The 21466-nt window shown below is 53.8% G+C and overlaps 1 protein-coding gene across 4 annotated transcripts; it reads right to left on the bottom strand.

Moving 5' to 3' along the window:
* Window positions 1-4813: 4813 nt before the first annotated feature.
* Ap5z1 (adaptor-related protein complex 5, zeta 1 subunit) lies at window positions 4814-20323 on the bottom strand. 4 transcript variants are annotated; one of them, XM_006504680.4, is made up of 17 exons: window positions 19395-20323; window positions 17138-17272; window positions 16854-17054; window positions 15744-15888; window positions 15400-15509; window positions 14498-14666; window positions 13383-13523; window positions 13203-13240; window positions 12974-13136; window positions 11146-11327; window positions 9480-9622; window positions 9016-9156; window positions 8544-8655; window positions 7730-7827; window positions 6704-6836; window positions 6419-6633; window positions 4814-6314 (listed from the first exon to the last, which is right to left on the bottom strand). In XM_006504680.4, the coding sequence occupies exons 3-17, from the start codon at window positions 17028-17030 to the stop codon at window positions 6044-6046; spliced, it is 2238 nt and encodes a 745-aa protein (XP_006504743.1). In that variant the 5' UTR covers window positions 17031-17054; window positions 17138-17272; window positions 19395-20323; the 3' UTR covers window positions 4814-6043. The 4 variants fall into 4 exon arrangements, with proteins under 4 accessions (XP_006504743.1, XP_006504742.1, XP_006504744.1 ...); XM_006504679.3 differs by having other exon boundaries at window positions 16854-17040; window positions 18686-19447; NM_172725.2 differs by having other exon boundaries at window positions 4815-6314; window positions 16854-17040; window positions 19395-19599.
* Between the last annotated feature and the right edge of the window lie 1143 nt (window positions 20324-21466).

Below are 21466 nucleotides of genomic sequence, written 5' to 3'. Positions count from 1 at the left end.
AGGTGGTTGAACACTAAGCTGGGGGCCTAAGCTCTTCTTCTCTGACCCACATCCCTTTACACATCCCTGGTAGGAAGCCAGGGGCTGGTGTGCTGTGATTGTGGCAGTCACATGCCCACACGGAGTATGAACAAATGTGACCATGCTGTGTGCATCTTTAGCAGGGTTAGCAGCTCTGTCCATGTGCTCAGTTGCACAGACTTCATCTTAAAAGAGTTCAGTGTGTGTGTGTGTCTGTGCCTATGTGTGTATCTGTGTTTGTGTGTGCTGCGTCTCTCTCTCTTGTGTCTGTGTGTCTGCCTGTGTATCTCTGTGTGTGTCTCTTTCTGTGTGTATGTGTGTGTGGGGGTGTGTGTAGGTGCACAGGTGCCACATCACGTATTGAGGGAAGGGGACAACCTCAGATGTCAGCCCTCACCTTCCCCTTCCTTCAGACAGTCTCCTTTTCTTGTTGTGTGCTGCCTGCTGTGTGTGCACCAGGCTTGGTGGCCTGAGAGTCTCTGGTACTCTCCTTTCTCCTCCTTCCATCTCACTGTAGGAGCATGAGGCTTACAGACACATGTGCTACTGTTGCTGGCTTTATGTAGGTTCCGGGGATTCGAACTCAGGTCTATATGCATCTATGGCAAGGGCTTTACCTACTAAGCTCTCTCTCTCTAGCCCAAGGTTCTCATATTTTTAACAGGAGAAATTCTTGGTACAAAGGGGTCCCAATCAACTGCAAATAGTCCTCACATGAAAGGGATCTTTGTGGAGGGCACAGTCCTGGATTGGCCCTATTACTTGCTCTCATGCGTCTCCATACTGCCCCCTCCTGGCTGCTACCAGGAACTGCTACAATGTCCCACCTGCTGCTGTGGCTGCATGTGGCTGCACCCAGCTTGGATAAGCAGCCACAACTCAGTGATGCCCAAGATGCTGGATAAAGCATATATTAAAGATCTTACACATTTTTATTGATTTATTTTGAGTGCATGGAATGGGGGTGGTGAGGTATGCATGCATGCCGTGGTGTGCACGTGGAGATACAGAGGACAGCTATGGAAGTTGGTTCTCTCCACCATGTAGGTCCTGGGACTTCAACTCAAGTCTATGGGTACTGTCCATATTCGGGAGCCCACTGAGGCTGCAGGAGGGACCAGATCTACAACTATGTTACATGTGACTTCCATGTGGGTGCTGGCACCCATACCCAGGTCCTTTGCAAGAGCGGTGATCACTCTTAGCCACTGAACCATCTCTCCACTCCCCTGCCCCTAAATTTGCTTTTAAACTGATATTTAAAATTCATGGTTGCCGGCGTGGTGGCGTACGCCTTTAATCCCAGCACTCGGGAGGCAGAGGCAGGGGGATTTCTGAGTTCGAGGCCAGCCTGGTCTACAAAGTGAGTTCCAGGACAGCCAGAGCTACAGAGAAACCCTGTCTCGAAAAACCAACACCCCACCCCCAATTGATGGCTTCATCCAGAAGAAACGCTTACAGCTCAGAACAGAGCTGAGGGGCTGCAGCTGGTGCAGGGTCTCATTCCTGGGTTCACAAGCTCCATGCTGGGGAGCAGAGGAGGGGACCCCACATTCCTGCAGACACTACTGGAAGAATGCCAGCAGGAAGCCTTCTTGCAATAAGCCAGCATGACCTTGTTCAGACAACAGAGAGAGGACATACAGTAAGGGATACCTGCTGACACAGGCAATTCAATTCTTCAAGCAACTCAGAAGAGTGTTTAGGGTTAAACAGTGGAGCAGGCTGCATAGACTGGGGGCGCACAGAGAGATGGGGTGTGGCCACCATAACAGTTCTGATCCTGGATAGTAGGCTTGTACTGGCTGGTTTTGTGTCAGCTTGACACAAGCTGGAGTAATCACTGAGAAAGGAGCCTCAACTGAGAAAATGCCTCCATGAGATCCAGCTGTAAGGCATTTTCTCAATTAGTGATCAAGGGTGGGAGGGCCCATAATGGGTGGTGCCATCCCTGAGCTGGTAGTCCTCAGTTGTATCAGAAAGCAAGCTGAGCAAGGCAGAGCAAGCAAGCCAGTAAGAAACATTCCTCCTGGGGCTGGAGAGATGGCTCAGTGGTTACAAGCACTGGCTACTCTTCCGAAGGTCCTGAGTTCAAATCCCAGTATCCACATGGTGGCTCACAACTATCTGTAATGAGATCAGATGCCCTCTTCTGGTGTGTCTGAAGACAGTGACAGTGGACTACATATAATAAATAAATCTTGAAAGAAAAAGGAAGGAAGGAAGGAAGGAAGGAACATCCCTCCATGACCTCTGCATCAGCTCCTGCTTCCTGATCTGCTTGAGTTCCAGTCCTGACTTCCTTGGGTGATGAACAGCAATGTGGAAGTGTAAGCTGAATAAACCCTTTCCTCGCCAACTTGGTCATGATGCTTTGTGCAGGGCTTCTTGGTTCTTATTATTTAGCCATTCATAAAAAGAGCACAATACAGGCGCTCGGTCAGTGACGCATGCCAAGCATGAGGGGACAGTCTCATCATCCGTTTAAAGGCCCAGTGCTGACTGCCTGTGACCCAGTGCTGGTGTGTGTGTGTGTATGCTGCTTCTGCTGTGTGTGTATTGCTGGTGTGTATGTGTATTGCTGGTGTATGTGTGTATGCTGCTGCTGTGTGTATTGCTGATGTGTATGTTTGACAGGAAGATGCCTGAATCTATGCTAGCTGCATCTGAAAAAAAAAAAGTGGTTTCAATTGCCCAGTATGCAGAGTGTGACAGATCTTGGAGTCTCCATCAAATTCCTCCCCTCAGGGCTCCGGAAACTGCTGAAGAGGAGGCAGAAAGAGTGTAAAAGCCAGGGGGGATGAATGACACCTAAGACTGTCCTCCAGACACAACAGGACTGACACACACATTTGCTCACAGGCCGTGGCAGCTTTCGTGGGCTTTGCACAGATCCAAGCCCACAGGTCCCAGTGCCGAGATGAGGAAGTAGATTCCAGCTCCTATCCCCAACCAAAGAAAAAAATCTGTTTCTCCAAGGGAGCCTCATTGGGTAAACAAACCCCACTTACAGGTAGGCCCCACACTCAGCAGCAGATGGCTAACAGACATCTCAAAACAGGGATGTTTTGAGATCTCATACTGCTTTGTTTGGGTCCCCTGCCCCCTTACTAGTCTTGTGTGTGTGTGTGTTTCTCATTTGTATGTTTCTCCTACTTTCTGAAAAGTATCCCCCCCCCATTTTATTCATTTTTTTAAATCCTTGTTCGTCTTTTCTATTTGCTTGCTTGTTTTCTTAAGAAAGATATGAAATTGGAAGGGCAGGGGGATGGGAGGATCTGGGAGGAGATGAGGGAGGGGAAACTCATCAGAATAAACTGTATGAAAGTAACTATTTTCATTCAAAACTAAAATTATTTTAAAAATATAAGATTGATGGGATGGATCACTGGGTAAGAGGACTTGCTGCAGAGCCCGACAACGTGAGAGCAACCCCTAGGGCAGAACAGACTCGAAATCTGTCCTTAGCTCCACGCATGCTCTGCCTTCCCAAGGAGAACATAAGGAAAAAAATCCAATTAGGTGGAGAGCAACTGAGGAAACCAACCACTCCGCACCAACCCCCAGCCTCTCCATTGCAGGCACACACACACACACACACACACACACATTCATACCACATATTAAAACCTTGGCATGTGTGCAAACGGGTTGTCAAGCATTCATATGAAAGGTGATTATAACAGCCGAGGAGGTGTAAAAGCTTCACCAACGTCACGGGGGCCTAGGAGCCTGGAGCCCAAGCCTCTAGCCAGACGAAGGTAGGAAGAGTGGCTGAATACCGTATGTGACCCTCTGAGGGGCCAGGGCAGCCCCTGCCATCTGAGTGGGCACTTGGCTTTGTCTGGTGCTCAACAAGAAGAGGGCAGTGTGTCTTCAAACACCTCTGCCCTTGTTCAAGCTGGCATGGCTTCATCAACTTTCTGTGCAGTGCTGGTGGAGCCATGTACCCTGTGACTGAAGGATGCCAAGGTTCTGGGCTGCAGAGATGGCTCAGTGGTTAGGATCACTAGGAGTTCTTCCTGAGGACCTGGGTTCAATTCCCAGCACATGGGGGCTCACAAGCTTGCGACTCCAGTTCCAGTGGGTCTGAGGCTCTCTGACCTCTGCATGCAAAACATGCGCATGGCGCGCTGACATGCATGCAGGCAAAAACACTCACTGAATAAAGCAAAAGGCTAATTTTTTTTTTAAGTCACTAATGACACTGTCCTTCCTGCCCTCACAGGAACAGATAGCACTCCCTGAACACATCTGTCCAGGCCCAGCTCGGGGAGGGAGTTTGGCCCGGGCCCAACAGGCCTAGTGGTAACAAGTAAAGCTCTCCCTGAACGTGAATCCGGACACGAGGCCCACGTGGGCTTTAGTAACCCCGTGGCCTCGATAGGTGCACCCCACTTAGCCGCACACCTCAGCCGGAGCCTAAATTCAACTTTTCCTGAGGGAACTCCAGCCCCAATACAGAGCCCAGAAACAAAGTGAAGGATGGAGTTGTGGGTGGGGCCAAAGGCGTGCGCATCAATAAACTGGTGCGGTGGCGCCATCTGGTGGCCATGTGCTGTCAGTGCCTGAGTAGTTCTGAAGAACTATCTGTCCAGGGCTCAGGAAAATTGCAAAAATTCTCAGCAGGCAGGAGCCTGCACCCTTGAGCACCATGAAACCTGGAAGCCTCTGTGCAGAACCACTGGAGCACATAAAAGTCCTCCAAGTCTAGCCTTCCATATCCTTAAGTTAGGAAGCAGCATAATTAGGCAAACACCACCTGCATGTGGACCCAGAAGACACCGCGCCCTCATGAATACACCTTGAGTTTTATTTAGCTTTTAAAATGTCTTATGTGACCAAGGCATGGCGTGCGTTCTGAGAGTTGGTTCTTGCTTTCCAGCTCGTTCTTCCACTGCTGTAGCAAGCCTTTGAGCTTTGAACTGCTGTCTTCACAGCTACATACACACCATGGTACGCAGCCTTACACATGAGATCCAGGGGTCAACCCTGGGTCATCAGGGGCATCTAGCAAGGCCTTTTATGTGCTGAGTCATCTTCTAGGCCCAATTTCTTTTGTAGCCCAGGCTGCATTTCAAGTTGTTACCTAGCCAAGGCTGACCTTGAACTTCTGACCTTTCTCGAACTTCACTCCACCTGCTGAGTGCTGGGATTGCAGTGTGCACCCCATGCCTGGGGTTACACTCAGGATTAAACTCAGGGCTTTGTGAGTTTCAGCTCCAGAGCATGTCATTTCTGTCACATCAAGGACACAGGAGCCAATCAGGGGACCCAGGTATTTCCCTCAACAGAGGGCAGGGTGGGAAGGCAGCAGCCCAGGCTCCCTGGCTCTCCAAGTCCAAGGAAGGCAGAGAGAGGGGCCTGGGCTGTACACAGCACTGGAAGATTTACTTGGTGGCAGGCACAATGGCTCAGTAGGTAAAGGCGCTTGTCACTGAGCCAGGCAACCAGCCAAGACCCACATGGCTGAGGAGAGAACCGAGTAGCAAAAGCTGTCTCCTGATCTCGTGTGCACTGTGGTGTGTGCAAGCACATACATGTAATATTAAAGAATTCTCTTTTGGTTTTTTGAGACAGGGTTTCTCTGTGTAGTCCTGGCTGTCCTGGAACTCACTCTGTAGACCAGGCTGGCCTTGAACTCAGAAATCCACCTGCCTCTACCTCCTGAGTGCTGAGATGAAAGGCATGTGCCACCACTGCTCAGCATAAATAATTCTTTAGTTTATTTTTCCTGCACTGCTCCCTGCCCCCAAATCCAGAAATGAGTAACAGCAGCAAGCAGACCAGGCCATTTCTGCTCGGCCTAGGAAGTAACACTCAGTCACCTACCGGCTGCTCAAGGCTGACTGGCCAGCCACAGAGACAAGGTGAGATGACTCATCCCCAGGGGCTGGTGATCCCATCCTGACAGTCATGTCCACCATGCCTCACGAGTCACCCACGCCTGCAGCTCAGCTCCAATACTGCTGACTGCCCAGGCTCTCACGCTGTAGCTACTGTTCAGGTGGTGACTGTCCCTTCAACCTGGCAGGAGGCCAGCCTCCTTCTCCACCAGCCGGCTGACCGTGCGCAGAGCCAGAGGCAGGGCCACGTTGGTGTCCCGGTGGTAGCGGGGCTGGCACACGCCTGCAGGAGGTGTGAACACAAACTGGGCCACACTGGGCATCTTTAGTAAGGTTAGCAGCTCTGAGGCCCGGGTCCGGATGGATTCCGCACCCTCTTCACTGTGCACAGAGCTGGTGGCTGGGTTCTGGGCCAGGGTTCGCATTTTTGACAGGAACAGTGACACCCTGGGAAAGAGAGGGTCTCAGGTCCTTAGCTGCCAAGAATCAATTCCCCAAGGCACCTAAATGGTTGCCCTCTATGGGTTTCTCTGTGCTTCCTAGCTGGGTACCTTGGGATCAGGTCTTGGCTCCGGGAGGCTAGTTTGGTCAGTGTGGTCATGAGTGCAGTGACCACCTCTGGAGGACAGCAGGGCAAGTCGGCTAAGGGGCGGGACTGGGTGACTTCAAACAGCAGGGCTTCCAGGGCTTCAAAGAACTTGTTGATCTGTTCCGCTGTGCACCTCTTGTCCCAAGTCACCGACAGGTACTCACCAATGGCCCACACCTAGGCCCAGAGCAGGGGTCAGCACGCATGGGGCTTGCTATTTGACGGGGGAAGGTGGCTGTGCACTTACCACACAAGTGAACACGCTGGCTCGGCTGTGGATGCTGCTCACGCTCCCCACGAACTCCAGGAGCTCTCGTGAAAGCTCCACCACCAGCGATGGCTTCAGCTTACACAGCACCAGGAGCTGGGAGCTCAGCACCCTGTGAGGAGAGCGGGAACGCTGGGCTGTGTACTCAGGGCAGGCCCAACCCCAGTCCACCCAATGGGAGCAGGGGAGCCAGAGCAGATGGCTGAGGTCAGAAAGGGAAAACTTGCCACCCATTAAGGAGCCTTTGACTCCAATGGGGACATGAATGCCTGAAATCCAGGCTAGTTGAGAGAATGAGGTAGGAGGAAGGCTGTGAGTTCTAGGATAGCCTGGGGTGGAGTGAGACCTACCACAAAACTGAGGAGTAGATGGCCTGCCAGGAAGGGGCTGGGGTGTGGCTCAGTGGTAGAGCCCCTGCCTAACATCCAGGTGGCCCTAGGTTTAATCCCCAGGATGGGTGTGTTTGTGTGTGAATAAACCCTCTAAAGCAGTGGCTCTCAACCTGTGGGTCACATATAAGATACCCTGCATATCAGATATTTATGCTATGATTCATAACAGCAGCAACATACAGCCATGAAGTAGCGGTGAAACAATGTTATGTATTACAGGGTCATAGCATTGGGAAGGCTGAGAACCACCTCAGTGGACAGGACCACGTGCAAGAGAGACATGAGCCAGCCCGAGAGGACACAAAGTATCGAGGAGGAGGAGGAAGAGGAGGCCACTAGGATGTGCTGATGGGAGGAGGAAGTGCAGGCTGCAGGGGAAGTGCAGGATGGAGGAGGAAATGCAGGCTGAAGAGGAACTGGCAGGATGGAGGAGGAGATGCAGGCTGCAGGGAGAACTGGCAGGATGGAGGAGGAGAGATGCAGGCTGCAGGCGGAACTGGCAGGATGGAGGGCCAGTGCTCAGGCCCCTAGCATGTGGGCAGGACAGGGGAGGCACAGGAAGTGGTCTGTGTGTGTCATGGGCACTGCGACCTTGCCAGGGCCGGGAGCCTACCCGTGCACACGGGCCTCATACTGAGGGACCGGGTAGAGGGAGTCACTTCTCTCCAGGAGCAGCAGTGCCAGCTGGTTGATTAGGGCCCCATCGGCAGTCTGGGATCAAGAACAGAAACAGGCTGTCTTGAGCAGTGGGCGCCTTTGCCTTCCGCCCTCTGGGAGGAGCGAAGCCTTGGGGGTGAAGCTCCCCATCCCTGGCCTGCCTCCCCCAGCACCCTGGGCTGGGAGGACTCAGAGGCCCCAGCCTCCCTGGCCCATGCAGCTGCCCGTGAGAAGCCCCACTGTTGCAGGCTGTCGGGGCGCATACCCCAGCACTGCGAGCCAGAGAGAGGCGGACAGGTCTGAGAGTTGAGGCCAGTCTGGTCCACGTGGTAAGCTTCAGACTAGCAGGGTTATACAGAGAGGTGGTGTCTCAAAACCAACCAAACATAAATAAATAAATAAATAAGCAAGCCAGCCAGCCTGTTCCCTGAGGCCAAGGCTCCGTCTTGTCTGGGCGAGTGACCCCAAACTGCCCATTCTGTTGCTAGACGACCTCGAGGGGTTCTGTGGATTCTAGTCATCTGACCTGTGGACACGCAGCCAGGAGGGAACCATTGGGCTATGGTGGGGTACTGGGACACACTCTGTGCTGCCAGCCTCAAGTGTCATGTGCCCACCCTGTCCCGAGGCTCTGGCTCTCTTACGCAGAGAAGCCATGCAGAGTACAGCAGGCCAAACCTACTTGGGGTCAAGGCTGGTGCAGCACACTCCGGGCCAGTTCCTCTTGTCTATGTGATGTCTATGGAGGAGGGGACCTGGGCGTGGCTCACCTGGGTCACAGCTGAGAAGAAGGCCTGAAGCAGGACGGGCACCGCCTCCGCACACTGGGTTACCCGGGCACAGCTGGCCATGGGCTTCAGCACCTGGTGAAGTGGCGTCAGCCTGGAGACACAATAGGGCTACTGAGTGCCTGCCTGCAGTTCCTTCCTGAAGGAGGGACGCTGTGGCTGGCCACAAGTGGTCATGGTTTACCCACTCCTTGGGATCACACGTACCAAGGGGCTCCCAGGACAGCAGAGCCAGGGACAGGCCAGCAAGGGCTGAACCGAGAGGCCTGCCGACCCCCGTGCTCCTCCCACCCCCCCAGAATATGCTAGGCCTTAGTTTTACCACTTGGATAGTGGACTGCTCACAGCACCAGGGTCAGTGAGCAGAGTCCGGGGCAGTAGTGATGGGGACCATGGCTGTCCCCTCAGGCTGAGGGTGAGAATACACAGCCTAGTCTCTGGCATAGAACCCCACCTCTCTGTGGAACCGCTGGCCTTGGTACGGAGCAGGTGCCGGAAGAGTCCTTGGAACTGTGGGTCCTGGAAGGCCTCCAGGCAGCTGGGGACCCTGAGGGAGATATCCCAAAGCAGCCTTTCCGACGGAGTCTGTGTGGACCTAAGAGGACAGAGGCTGGGATGCAGCTCTTAGCACAAGTCAACTGTAGACAGTCCTATTTGCCCTGATGCTGGGGGTGCTGGTTATAACATCACAGGCTCTCGGGGCTGGGGAAGGGCTCCGTACACAACGACATGGGAGGCTCCTCTTCATGAACATGAGTGTGCTTGAGGAGCCCAGGGGCCCAGGGGCTCTTCTGGGTGGATGGCCAACGACCCAAAGATGTACTACTGTCTGTGGACTGGAGCCTGGTCCAGGGGCTCGGGGGCAGTCAGGAGGAGAGCTAGTGCCCGGTTGCACGGGAGGAGCCAGAGTGGGCCCACCTGAGCTGAAGGTCCAGGGCGGCAGTCAGACAGGGCAGGTCAAGCAGCGCATGCAGCATCTCCACGGCGGTGCCAGCATCCACGAGAGCTGGGAGGAGGACCACAAACTCCGCTGTGAGAGGAGGGCTGTTCCAAGCCAGGAACTGCGGGGGTGAACAAGACAGCTCAGCAGGCAAGAGGATGCTAGCTGGCCACACCTCATCCAGCGGCCTCCTACTGCCCACTCTCAGCACAAAGACACTCTGTTTAGACAGGGACACTGGACCAACCCCTCCCCCTCCTTCCCACACTGCCTGTGGTGAAGCTGTCTGTCTTTGGCTATGTTTTAAGGGTTTTACTTCCTACTGCTAATGTGTGTGCATGCGTACACGTGAGTGGAAGTCAAAGGCTGTCTCCGTTTACCACACGGGTCCCAGGGACAGAACTCTGACTGCCAGGTCTAGCAGCAAGTGGTTTTACTAGCGGGAGTCACCTCTCTGGTCACATTTGCCATTTTATTTTTTTCTTTGGCAGCCAATTTTGAGCTGTCAATGAAGGTAGCCATTTCTGTATTACTTATTTTTAGACAAAGGAGTGAGTGAGTTTGGGGGTAGGGAGAAGGCTCAGTCAGTAAGGTGATCACTGCATAAGCAGGATCTGTAAAGAGCACGCAAGAGTGTGCACCCAAAACCCCCGTGCTGGGAAGGAAGGCAGAGACAAGGACAGTACTGGGGCTGGCTGGCCATTCAGCCTAGGCACACCCATGATCCCGATAAAGCAAGATTCTGTTTCCAAAGAGGGGAGGAGATTATTAATGTGATAAAAAATGAAGTTCTAAGTCCCAGATCCCCATAACCCTTGTAAAGCTAGGCTGGGCAGCGCATGACTCCACAGTACTCTACTGTGAGGAGGCACAGACAAGAGAGTTCCAGGAAGGCCACAGACCAATTAGCCTGGGGTATGCAGGTCAGCAAATGGAGACTGTGTCTCAACCAACAAGGTGGAAAGTGAGAACCCCAGCACCAAGCTTGTGATTTCATCTCTACACACATACACCTAGACTCATATACCCACACACGGGCTCACGAGAGTGTGTGCACGCGCAAACACACACACACACACACACACACACACACACACACACACACACACACACGAGTTGCATGAAGTGCCTGCAGAGGTCAGGAGAGGGCGCTGGATCCTTTGGAATTAAGGGTTACACATGGTTGTGAGATACCTTGTGTAGGTCCTTTGCAAGAGCAGCCAGTGCTCTAACCACCAAGCCATCTCTCTGGCTCCTAGGTTTTTCTTATCTTTGTAGCCCTGGCTGTCCTGGAAGTATGTAGCCCAGGCTGGTCTCAAACACTTAGAAATCCCCGTGCTTCCACCTGAGTACTGGGATTACAGATGTTCACCACAGCATCACATCTGGCTTGGTTTGCTTTTTGATATAGGGTGATATGTAGCCCAGGCTGGCCCAAAAGCAGGCCTTGAACTCCTACTTCTGATCCCTTGCCTCAGCCTCCTCTGGGCTGAGGTTACTTGGTGTCTGGTTCCCACGTGGCTGCCTGAGCTGACTCTGGATGCTATGATACAGGGGAACCCCTAGCCTCACCCCTCACTGTACCCCAGACTGAAATCATCTGCAGGGGAGCCCTGGGCCCACCCCGATGAAGCCCACACATGCCTTGAACAGACTTGGGAAGCTCAGCCTGAGAAGGCTGAGAAAGTGGGAGTCGAAGAGAGCCAGGTTGTGTGTGCAGAAGTGTATGACCTCAAAGGCCAGGGTCGGGCTGTGGAAGCGTTCAGAAGGGAGACCTCGGAGCAGCTGCCCGTAGACGGCTTCTGCGTCCATGGCGGCCGCTTCCCCTGAAAGACACCAGGAGCCGGCAGGGCATTAGGCTCTATAGCAGCAGCATCTGCAGTGACTCACGAGGATTCCTGCTGCAGGCCAGAGCTCAGGCAGCCTGGTCGAGCCTCCAGGGCTGCATGAATCTTCAGAACATAACAGGCCTCCTGGAGATGTTGACACCTCCCTGAGGCCACAGAGCCCAAATCACGGCGACATTGTCGGGAAGGTAGCAGGCCTCAACTTTTGACTTTCACGGGCCCATGGTACATCAGAGTCCTGAGCTTGGCACAGAACAATAATCTCAGTCATTCTGGAGGTCGAAGCAGAAGAATTACAAGTTCAAGACCGACCCGGGCAACACTTGACAAACCATTCCCAAATAAAAGGAGGCTGGGTGTACTGGCTTTGTGTGTCAACTTGACACACGCTAGAGTCATCAGAGAGGAAGGAGTCTCTGTTGAGGAAATGCCTCCATGAGATCCAGCTGTAAAGTATTTCCTCAGTTAGTGATCAATGAGGGAGGGCCGAGCCCATGGTGGGTCCTGGGTTCTATAAGAGGGCAGATTGGACAAGCCACGGGTAACCAGCCAGTACGCATCACCCTCTCCGTCTCCTCCTCAGCTCCTGGCTCCAGGTCCCAGCCCTGCTGGAGTTCCTGTCCTGACTTCCTCCAGTGAAGGACTATGATCTGGAGTAAGCCGACCCTTCCCTGCCCAATTTGCTTTTTTGGTCATGGTGTTTCATCACAGTAACAGACACCCTGACTAAGACACTGGGTGTGGTGGCACACTCTTCACCCCAGTACTTGGGAGACAGAGGTAGGTGGATCTCCATGAGTTCCAGGTCACCCAGAGTTACACGTGAAAAAAATCAAAGAAACTAACCAACCAAGTAACAATAAAACAAAGCAATCAGAATAAAGAGTGCTGGGATTAAACTCAGTGGTAGAGCCCCTGCCTAGACTCCCCCAGTGAGGGGCTGGGGCAGTGGCTCAGTGGTAGAACCCCTGCCTAGAATCCCCCAGTGAGGGGCTGGGATTAAACTCAGTGGTAGAGCCCCTGCCTAGACTCCCCCAGTGAGGGGCTGGGGCAGTGGCTCAGTGGTAGAGCCCCTGCCTAGAATCCCCCAGTGAGGGGCTGGGGGTGTGGCTCAGTGGTAGAGCCCCTGCCTAGAATCCCCCAGTGAGGGGCCGGGGGCGTAGCTCAGTGGTAGAGCCCCTGCCTAGAATCCCCCAGTGAGGGGCTGGAGTGTGGCTCAGTGGTAGAACCCCTGCCTAGAATCCCCCAGTGAGGGGCCGGGGGCGTGGCTCAGTGGTAGAGCCCCTGCCTAGAATCCCCCAGTGAGGGGCCGGGGGTGTGGCTCAGTGGTAGAGCCCCTGCCTAGAATCCCCCAGTGAGGGGCCGGGGGCGTGGCTCAGTGGTAGAGCCCCTGCCTAGAATCCCCCAGTGAGGGGCCGGGGGCGTGGCTCAGTGGTAGAGCCCCTGCCTAGAATCCCCCAGTGAGGGGCTGGGGGCGTGGCTCAGTGTTAGAGCCCCTGCCTAGAATCCCCCAGTGAGGGACTGGGCGCATGGCCCAGCACTACTAATAAATAAACAAAACAGAAATATTACCTCTAAGTGTCTAGAAGAACTGTGTGGTCTGAGTCCCATTCAGCCAGACTCACCATGGTTCAGGAAGAACTGGGCAAGAGGCACCAGTGCCCGCTCGCTGCCAGGGTCCTCGCCCAGCCTCCTGTGCAGGGCCTTCAGGCAGGAGAGGGTGCGATAGAGGAAGGAGGGGTCCTGCCGGCACAGCACATCCAACACCGACACAGCTTCCACCAGGCACTGCAGGGACACTGCGCTGTGTCAAGGTCCGAGCAGCACCTCCCCGCTACCCTGCAGGCTACTTACAGCTTTCTGTAGGTCCGAGTCCCCCTTCCTCAGCGCTCCTGGAACAAAGAGAGCTGGCTTGTCTCTAAACAGTGCCGCAAGACTGCCTATGTGGCTGTGGCCACAAGCAGTCATGTGACAAGAGACCACCTTGGAGGGCAGTGTAGGATGGGGCCAGGTGTTGGCAGCCTGGGGACTCACTCCGGTTACTCTGCTCCAACAGGCGCTGGCAGTACTCAAAGGCCACCTCCCTCAGCCGCTCCCGAGGGGGCAGCAGTCGGCTGGCAGTGGAGGCCGCAGACAGCACAGACAGGGTGGAGCCCTCGAGCTCTGACTTGTCATCTGTAGGAGAAAAGGACACCCTGATGCCCTGTGTAGACGGGCAGCCTGGCAGGGGACATGCTCTGGCAGCCTCCCAGAGTTCAAGGTCAGAAGTATGAGGCTACTGTCAGCTGGTGCCAGCTGCACACATCTGTCTGGGCTGCTGACTGGTGTTTCTGTTTGGTTTTTAGCGTACTAAAACAAGATCTTGGGGCCGTAGAGATGGCTCGGCGGTTAAGAGCGCTGGCTGCTCTTCCAGAGGTCCTGAGTTCAATTCCCAGCAACCACATGGTGGCTCACAACCATCTGTAATGAGATCTGGTGCCCTCTTCTGGTGCGTCTGAAGACAGCTACAGTGCACTCACATACATAAAACAAACAAATCTTAAAAATAAAACAAAACAAGGTCTTGATATGTAGCTGAGGCTGACCTCAAACTTATAATCCTCCTGCCTTAAGTGTGATAGGTATTATTAGACTTTGTTTTTTGTGTGTGTGGGGGGGTTGTTTTTGTTTTTGAGACAGGGTCTCAACACAGCCTGGGTTGTAACCCAAGCTGTCTTCCAACTATGTATCTGAGACTGACCTCGAACCCCTGATCCTCCCGCCTTCACCTCCCAAGTGCTGGGTTTACAGGCACATGCCACCATGAGCAGCTCAGTTTTACTGTCTATAATCTAAGTCTGCAGATGGGGCGAGAGCAGGTGGGCTGGGAATACTGTCTGAGATGATCCGTCTGGCTCTCTGGGAACACTTTGGAACACCTTGTGGAGACACCAGCATGACTACAAATGATGCTGGCCTGTGGTTTTGGTTCTCCCTGGGGTCAGTGGGCCCTGATGCTGGCCTCCAAACTCATCACACACCTTGCTTGGCCTACAGATACCTGTGGTGTGCATCTAGGCTACACTGTAGGGCACAGGTGCCTCCTGCCCCCAAGCCACAGTGTACTTGTGCTCCCTGCCCCTCGGTGCCCTCTCCCACCCCGGGTGCACCTGCATCAGGACTGCAGGGGTCCTCGGGACCACTGTGCAGCAGCCATTTCCTCAGCATGGAGAAGGCCTGCATGTTCACCCACTGGTCCTCTGTGAAGTGCTGGCCCGTGGAGAGTACCGTGAAGAAGTCAGAAGCTACTGCTCCATCCACCTCAGTGATGGGACCGGGCTATGGGAGGAAGAACAGGACTGGAGATGAGCCCTCTGGGCTCTTAAACTACTCAGGAGAGCAGAAATCATGGAGGCTGCGAGCTCCAGCATGGCCCGGAAGCCTGCAGTACCTGCCCTCTCCCAAGGTTGTACTGCAGGATGCATCCACACCCTCGATCCAGCCAGGCCTATGCGAAGACCTGGAGACACATGCTACTGACCCAATGCAGACGTGTGTCCTGCAGTGCACGGAACAGGAGTCACAAAAGCGGAGGAGCTAGGGCTGGCCGGACTCAAAGTGCACCCCCATCCCAGGACGCCCGTCCACTCTGAGGTGGGGATAGCAATGTGGCCTCATTGGAACCAAGAGGAAGGACGTGCAGCATCCACAGGGACCTGCCTGGTGAGACTGGCTACGTGTGGTGCCCATGTGTGGGACGGACAGTAGGGTTGGTTTTATTTTTTGTGGCATGGTCGCACATAGATCAATCTGACCTCAAACTTGCTGTGTATTAAGGGTGGCTCTGAAATCTCGATTCTCTTGCTTCTGCCTCCTGGATTCTGCGATTCCAGGTATGGACCAGCATTATAGATGAGCACCTCTATGTGGTTCTGGGGCTTAAGCCAAGGGCCTCATACATGCGAGAGGTACATACATACATGCTAGCCAAGAGCTCTACCACCTGAGCCACATACCCAGCCTGTGAGGGAGCATTTGTCATTTCAACTCCGCTGAAGCAGTGGGGACTCACCTGCCGGGTCCTGGGTGTGGAGAAGAAGCCCCCTGAGTACGGAAGCCCCTGCTGGATGCTGGCGTAGCGAAGCCAGTCCACCAGCCTTTTGCTGAGCAGGTTGGTCTGGTCTGCAGGAGGAGAAGGGTACAGTGTGTGTGTGTATGTGTGTGTATGGGGGAGGGGGGGAGAGTTAAACCCCCAGACTCCCAGGTAGTGCTGAGTTTGTTCAAGAGAAATTGGGGCTCAACAGAACCCAACACCATGGGTGCAACCTGGTAAGCTATGCAGGCTTCTCCAGACAGCTCAACCCTCCCCCCACCACACCCTATAGTATAGCCGCTGTGGGAAGATGCGTCCAGTACCTTCCATGAGGATGCCCGGGGCAAGGCCAATGACCTTGGACAGGATGGGGAGGAGGGGCCGGACACTGGGCCCCTCAGGCTGCCGGTTCTCGAGGATCTTGAAGATGCGCTGGCTCACACATCTGATCTCTCCTTTTCTGTCTCCCTTCAAAGCAGGACAGGGAGCTGAGGACACGGTTCAGCTGGCAAAGCGAATGCCTTTCCAGCTCATGGACCTGAGTTCAATCCCCAGAGAGAATCTGGAAAGTACACTAGAGTCGCTCTTCGAGTGCAGGGACCATCTGTTCAGGAATGTCACATGGGCAGCCCAGGCTCTAAAGTTGGACTTAGCTATCAACAGAGACTTGGTGTGTGTGCACACTGGAGCATGTGTATATTATGTGTGCACCCATGAGACAGGAGAGGGCAGGGGGGCTATGCACACTTGAGATACTCATTAGACCATCCGAGGGGGGCTGGAGAGATGAGATGGCTCAGCGGGTAAGAGCACTGACTGCTCTTCCGAAGGTCCTGAGTTTAAATCCCAGCAACCACATGGTGGCTCACAACCATCTGAAATGAGATCTGATGCCCTCTTCTAGTGCATCTGAAGACAGCGACAGTGTACTTAGATATAATAATAAATAAATCTTTAGGCCAAGCCGGGCGTGGTGGTGCACGCCTTTAATCCCAGCACTCAGGAGGCAGAGGCAGGCGGATTTCTAAGTTCGAGGCCAGCCTGGTCTACAAAGTGAGTTCCAGGATAGCCAGAGCTATACAGAGAAACCCTGTCTCGAAAAACCAAAAAAAAAAAAAAAAAAAAAAAAAATCTTTAGGTCAGATCAAGAGGGGCCGACTGGAGTGAGCAACCTTCATTCCCAGCAACCACATGATGGATCACAACCATCAGTACAGCTACAGTGCATTCATATACATTAAATTAATCAATAAATCAATCAATCTTTAGACCATCCAAAGGAATGGGCACCAAGCTGACTGGGTCGCTGTAGCACACAGATACATGGAGGGACGCAAACCAGCTTGCTGTATTCCTGAGACCTCCCAGAACCACCAGAAACAGACGCCACTCACCCACTACCCCACCAACCCCAATGGTGGCAATTGTCTTACCTGGGCCAAGAGCACAGAGGCCACAAGGCTAAGCTGCCGGGTGTTTGGGGTGTGATCACAGGACAGGGCCAGGTCGTTAAAAGGTGACATCTCTCTCAAGATAGCAGCACAGAGGACCTGGAGCTGCTCAGGGCTGGCAGGCAAGCAGAGAGTGGTCTGTAACAGGTCCACACACATCTTCTCCAGCCTGGAACGCAAGATCTATGTCAAGAACACTGGCATCTCAGGAAAGCTGGCTGGGACCTGTCTGGAGGATGCACAGGGGTCCAGGGCTGCTCACTCACCTACGGGGGTACTTGGTGGCTGAGACGATGAGGAAGAGTCTCTGCAGGGCATCCACGGTGGCTGGTCCTGGGGCTTCCTGCAGCAGCTTAGTGACCCGGGAGCAGAAACGCCGTAGCTCCTCATCCTGGATTTCCCTAAGGAAGGAAGGGGGACCACAGCGCTGACCCACGCCCCTAGTGGGGGACAGAGAAGGCAGGGAACAGTCACCCAGGCTCACAGTGCCTGCGGGTGATTTTATAGGACCTGGGGCACAGACAGGTTCCTCCCCTGGGACTGAGACGCAGCACCCCCAGTTTCCTAGTGGTACCCATTAATGGTGAGGCGTACAGCTTTGTTCTGTTGCTCCCGTGGCAAAAAGAAAACACTGTTTTTTAAGGCTTTGCTTTTTGAGACAGGGCCTCACTTTGTAGCCCAGGCTAGCCTGGAGCTTGCAGCAATCCTCCTGCCTCAGCTTCTCCGTGCCAGTAAAAGGTTTTATGAGTCTTTCAAAAGTCAGGGATATTTAGTCCAAGCTGCCTCTCCTCTTACCCTAGAGTCTTGCAATGTAGCCCAGGATGGCCTTGAACTTACTACATAGCCCAGACTCAAACTCTTGATCCCCTTTCCTTATCTTCCCAAGGTGTTTGCCTGGCTCCCCCCACCCCCAGGGCCTTACATAATAAGGAAGTACTCTCAACTTCAAAGGCAGCACTCACACGTGTTGAAAGCCGCTTCCCTGAGCCTTGGGAGAAGAGCAATGCAAAGCTTCCACACTGAAGAGCAAAGACTCCCGGCTGTAAGACTGTAAGAAAGCCTGAGATGTCGCTGGCCTAACACAAACACTCTAGGACTGAGCCGGGCTTCAGTGTGGAAATGTGTTTCCTTGCTTCTATTCCAAGCTTAAAAGGAAGGAAAAGAGGTGGAAGGGGTGCCTGCCTACATGCATGCTGGGTTCCTTCCCAGCACCACAAAATAAAGGGCCATGATGAAGGAATTGCCCAGCGTGGTGGTGGCGCACGCCTTTAATCCCAGCACTTGGGAGGCAGAGGCAGGTGGATCTCTGTGAGTCTGAGGCCAGCTTGGTCTACAGAGTGAGTTTCAGGGGCCACACAGTAAAACTCTGTCTCAGCCATCTCTAAATAAATAAATAAATGGATCAGTTGTCTGTGGGCGCTGAGGAAGAGAGCCCCCAACTTCCTAAATCATGGCTGACAGTCCCACTATGGTGTCCTGACAGGGCTGATGGTTTGCAAACTGCCCCCATTTTGAGCCTGTCTGTCAGGTACTTGAACTTGGTTCTGCACTGTCTCTGCAGGTACCACATGTCCCAGGCCGAGGAAGGTCTCCAGTAGCTTTCCTACCACCCTCGCCTGCTTTGTTTCCTGCATCCTCCACCCAGAGTCTTATTGAGGCACCTAGAGAACAGGCTGGGTGAGCAAAAGGAGATACAAATGGCCCAGGGTTGTACCCAACTGGGGCAGTGATAAACCACAGATGCTATGAGACAGGATAGCGTTATTTTTGTGTTGGCATGAAAAGGTTACTGCTTAAAAATGAAAAGTACCCACCCAGTACTGAAGGCAAAGGAGGGCTGTGGGCCCATGGGGAGACTGTGTGGCTGGGTCACCAACCATTTTCCTAATAGATCTTAAGAAAACTGTCTTTGTTTTTTAATTTATTACATTTATTTATGTACATGTTGGGGTGCTCGAGTGGAGATCCAAAGACAACTTGCTGGAGTTGATTTTCTTCTTCCTCCCCGAGCCCCGGGGGTCGAATCGAGAGAGTCAGGCTTGGTGGCAAGGTCATTTACCTATTAAGTCCCTCTGTCTTCGGAGTACTGTCTTGTTCGTAGACTCCAGACTTTTAACTCTTTCAGGCTCTGGGAGATCCCAGAGATCTTAACCATTCTAAACTTTCCCCACGAGTGGCCCAGCTCAGAGTCCAGATTTGTCCCTTTGCATTTTCAGTTTACCAAATGCATCAGGTCTGGGCTTCGGGTAGTCGTTTCCTTCGCTGAATCACGTACCACCAAGTCTTGGGCTGGCTATTTGGGAAAGAACCTAGACTCTCAGTGCAGGGTCAGCACTAGCATGGACCCAGACACGATGAGGAGGATCCCTTAGCTGAGTTGTGCGCCTCACATTCCACGCAGGTCGCCCTGAGCCCCGGACCCGGCGCCACACGGAGACCCGAACCGTGCAGCGGGACCACCGCCTCCCCGCTCCTCCCCGGCTTCGTCTCACGCCCCGTGGCCCCAGCCCCAGATCGGCAGACCTGGCCTGGTGCAGCAGACTTTCCGCGCCCGCCGAGAACATGCCGACACGGCTCCAAGCCCACCAGTGCCCGAAACGTTGCCGCGGACTTCCGGGATCGTGTCACATGACGTGTCATGTGACCGGACTGTGTCTGCCCTCTTTCGCCCCACCTCTTACCCCCGCCACCACCCTCCCGCGTCCTGGCTGGATCACGTGGGAGAATCTGGAGCGCTAGCTGACGGCTTCCGGTGCCACACCACGTGGGAGGGCCATCCCTCCCACTCCCCCGCGCAAAAGACAGACCAGCTTCCGGTCCTGCGGCAGGTGGGCGGGGCGGGGCGGAGGCCTTGGCCAAAATATTGCAGTACAGAAGCCAGTTCCCGCCTAGCTCCTGGGCTTCTCTCCACGTCAGTCAGCAGCCAGGGAGTCATGGAACCGTGGTCCTTGGAACCCAGAACTCCTGGCTCCGAAACAGTTTCCTTTGATCCCGGAACTGCCAGTGGTAGACTCTAGACCTGGAGAGACTAGGCAGGCACATAGTTTAGCAGTAGGGTGACTAGATTTACCCCAGTGAGAGGCTGGGGGCGCGACTTGGTGGCAGAGAAAGAACATCCTTAGCAAAAGCTGTATGGCAGACACGTTTTATAAATTCTGTCAGGCTCTTTGCTGCAGAAATACCCAATGTCTTGCTAGTCTTGGGTTTTAAGATGAGGCCCTGGCACTATTCACCTATTTGGGTTGGGAGATGGGTGCCTATTGCACACACAGAAAAAGGAAACTGGTAGTAGACTGAGGAGCTGTCACAGTGGGAAAGACACTTGGACCCGTGTCTTTCTGGCTCTTGCCAATCAATACCTAGTGCTCATGGCCTAGTAATAAGCAAGGCTTCAGGGAGAAACGGGCAGAAGTAGAAACGGCTCAGCTGGTAAAAGTGAACATGAGTACCTGAGTTCCATCCCTGGGTGGCCATATAAAAATAAAACCCACACTTGCAGTCCCAGCACTGAGGAAGTGGAGATCGGAGTATCCCTAAGGGTTGCTGGCCGGCCCTAGCTTACTTGGCAAGTCCCAGGCCAACGAGAGATTCTGTCTCAGAGAAGAGGTAGGGCAAGAAAGAAGACTCAGAACCTGAAAGTGATTGACACACAGGCCTGACAGGCTGAGTTTGGGTCCTCAGAAGCTACATAAAACCTGAGCCCAGTAGTGTAAGGATTTGTAATCCCAGCACACCTACAGGAGATGGAGGAGGCAGGAGACTCTCCTGAGGCTGGAGGATAAGCCGCCCTGGCTTATGAGATGGTAAAGAGAATCTGTCTCAGACAAGGTGTAAGTAGCCATGAGGGTGGGCACCTGAAGGCTGTCCTCTGATCTGCTCACGTCTCCTGTGGCCAGTGTACATATGCCTATGCCTCTGCATGTGAACACACACCCCACTTGAGGAACAGCAGCTGAGGTTGTCCTCTGCCTCCACACAAATACACACACAGGTGCAGTCACACCCAAAAACATGTACACAGAAAAAAGGGACAAGTGGGTTGTTTCTCACCTGGCTGAGTGTCAGGATGAATGCCAGGGGCTCTGAGGCAGCCGCCATGGGGTGGTGGCTTGAGTGAGAATGGCTCCCATGGGCTCATATACTTGAATGTTTTGACCCCAGTTGGTGGAACTGTTTGGGAAGGGTTAGGGGGTGTGGCCTGCAGTCAAGTGCCCAAAGCATCCCCCATTAGCTCAACTCTGTCCTGCAGCGGCTGTCTCAATATGTAAACTCTCAGCTACTGCCCCAACCCTATGCCTGCTTGTCTGCTGCCACGCTCCCTGCCACAATGGTCATAGACTCTAACCCTCTGGAACTTCGAGCTGCAAATTAAATGCCACCCCCTTTGTCACACCCTGGCCCAGCGGTGGACCTGTGTCAAAAGTCAGGGGAGATGGGCTAGCTCTTGCCATCTGTACACCATCTTGCATCCTTGGAGCTCAGGCACCGGCAAGACTCTACCTCACCCCATGGCTTCCTGGACTGCACACCTGGGAGGCATGCAAGGAAACACCTGGGGACCAGAAGCAGTAGTGCGTGTCCAGGCTATCTATTGG

Source organism: Mus musculus, chromosome 5, assembly GCF_000001635.26.
Source record: "Mus musculus strain C57BL/6J chromosome 5, GRCm38.p6 C57BL/6J".
NCBI classification, from domain to species: Eukaryota; Metazoa; Chordata; class Mammalia; order Rodentia; family Muridae; genus Mus; species Mus musculus.
This window is presented reverse-complemented; position numbering and strand designations above follow the sequence as displayed.

What these genes read in the sequence shown, in the direction of transcription:
- Ap5z1 (NM_172725.2), bottom strand. Translation starts at nt 19,435, where the DNA reads ATGTTCTCGGCGGGCGCGGAAAGTCTGCTGCACCAGGCCAG. An exon ending in ACTCGGACCTACAGAAAGCT is followed by an intron (nt 13,137 to 13,202) that starts GTAAGTAGCCTG and finishes GTGTCCCTGCAG; the next exon opens with TGCCTGGTGGAAGCTGTGTC. An exon ending in CCAGCGTGTTCACTTGTGTG is followed by an intron (nt 6,634 to 6,703) that starts GTAAGTGCACAG and finishes CTCTGGGCCTAG; the next exon opens with GTGTGGGCCATTGGTGAGTA.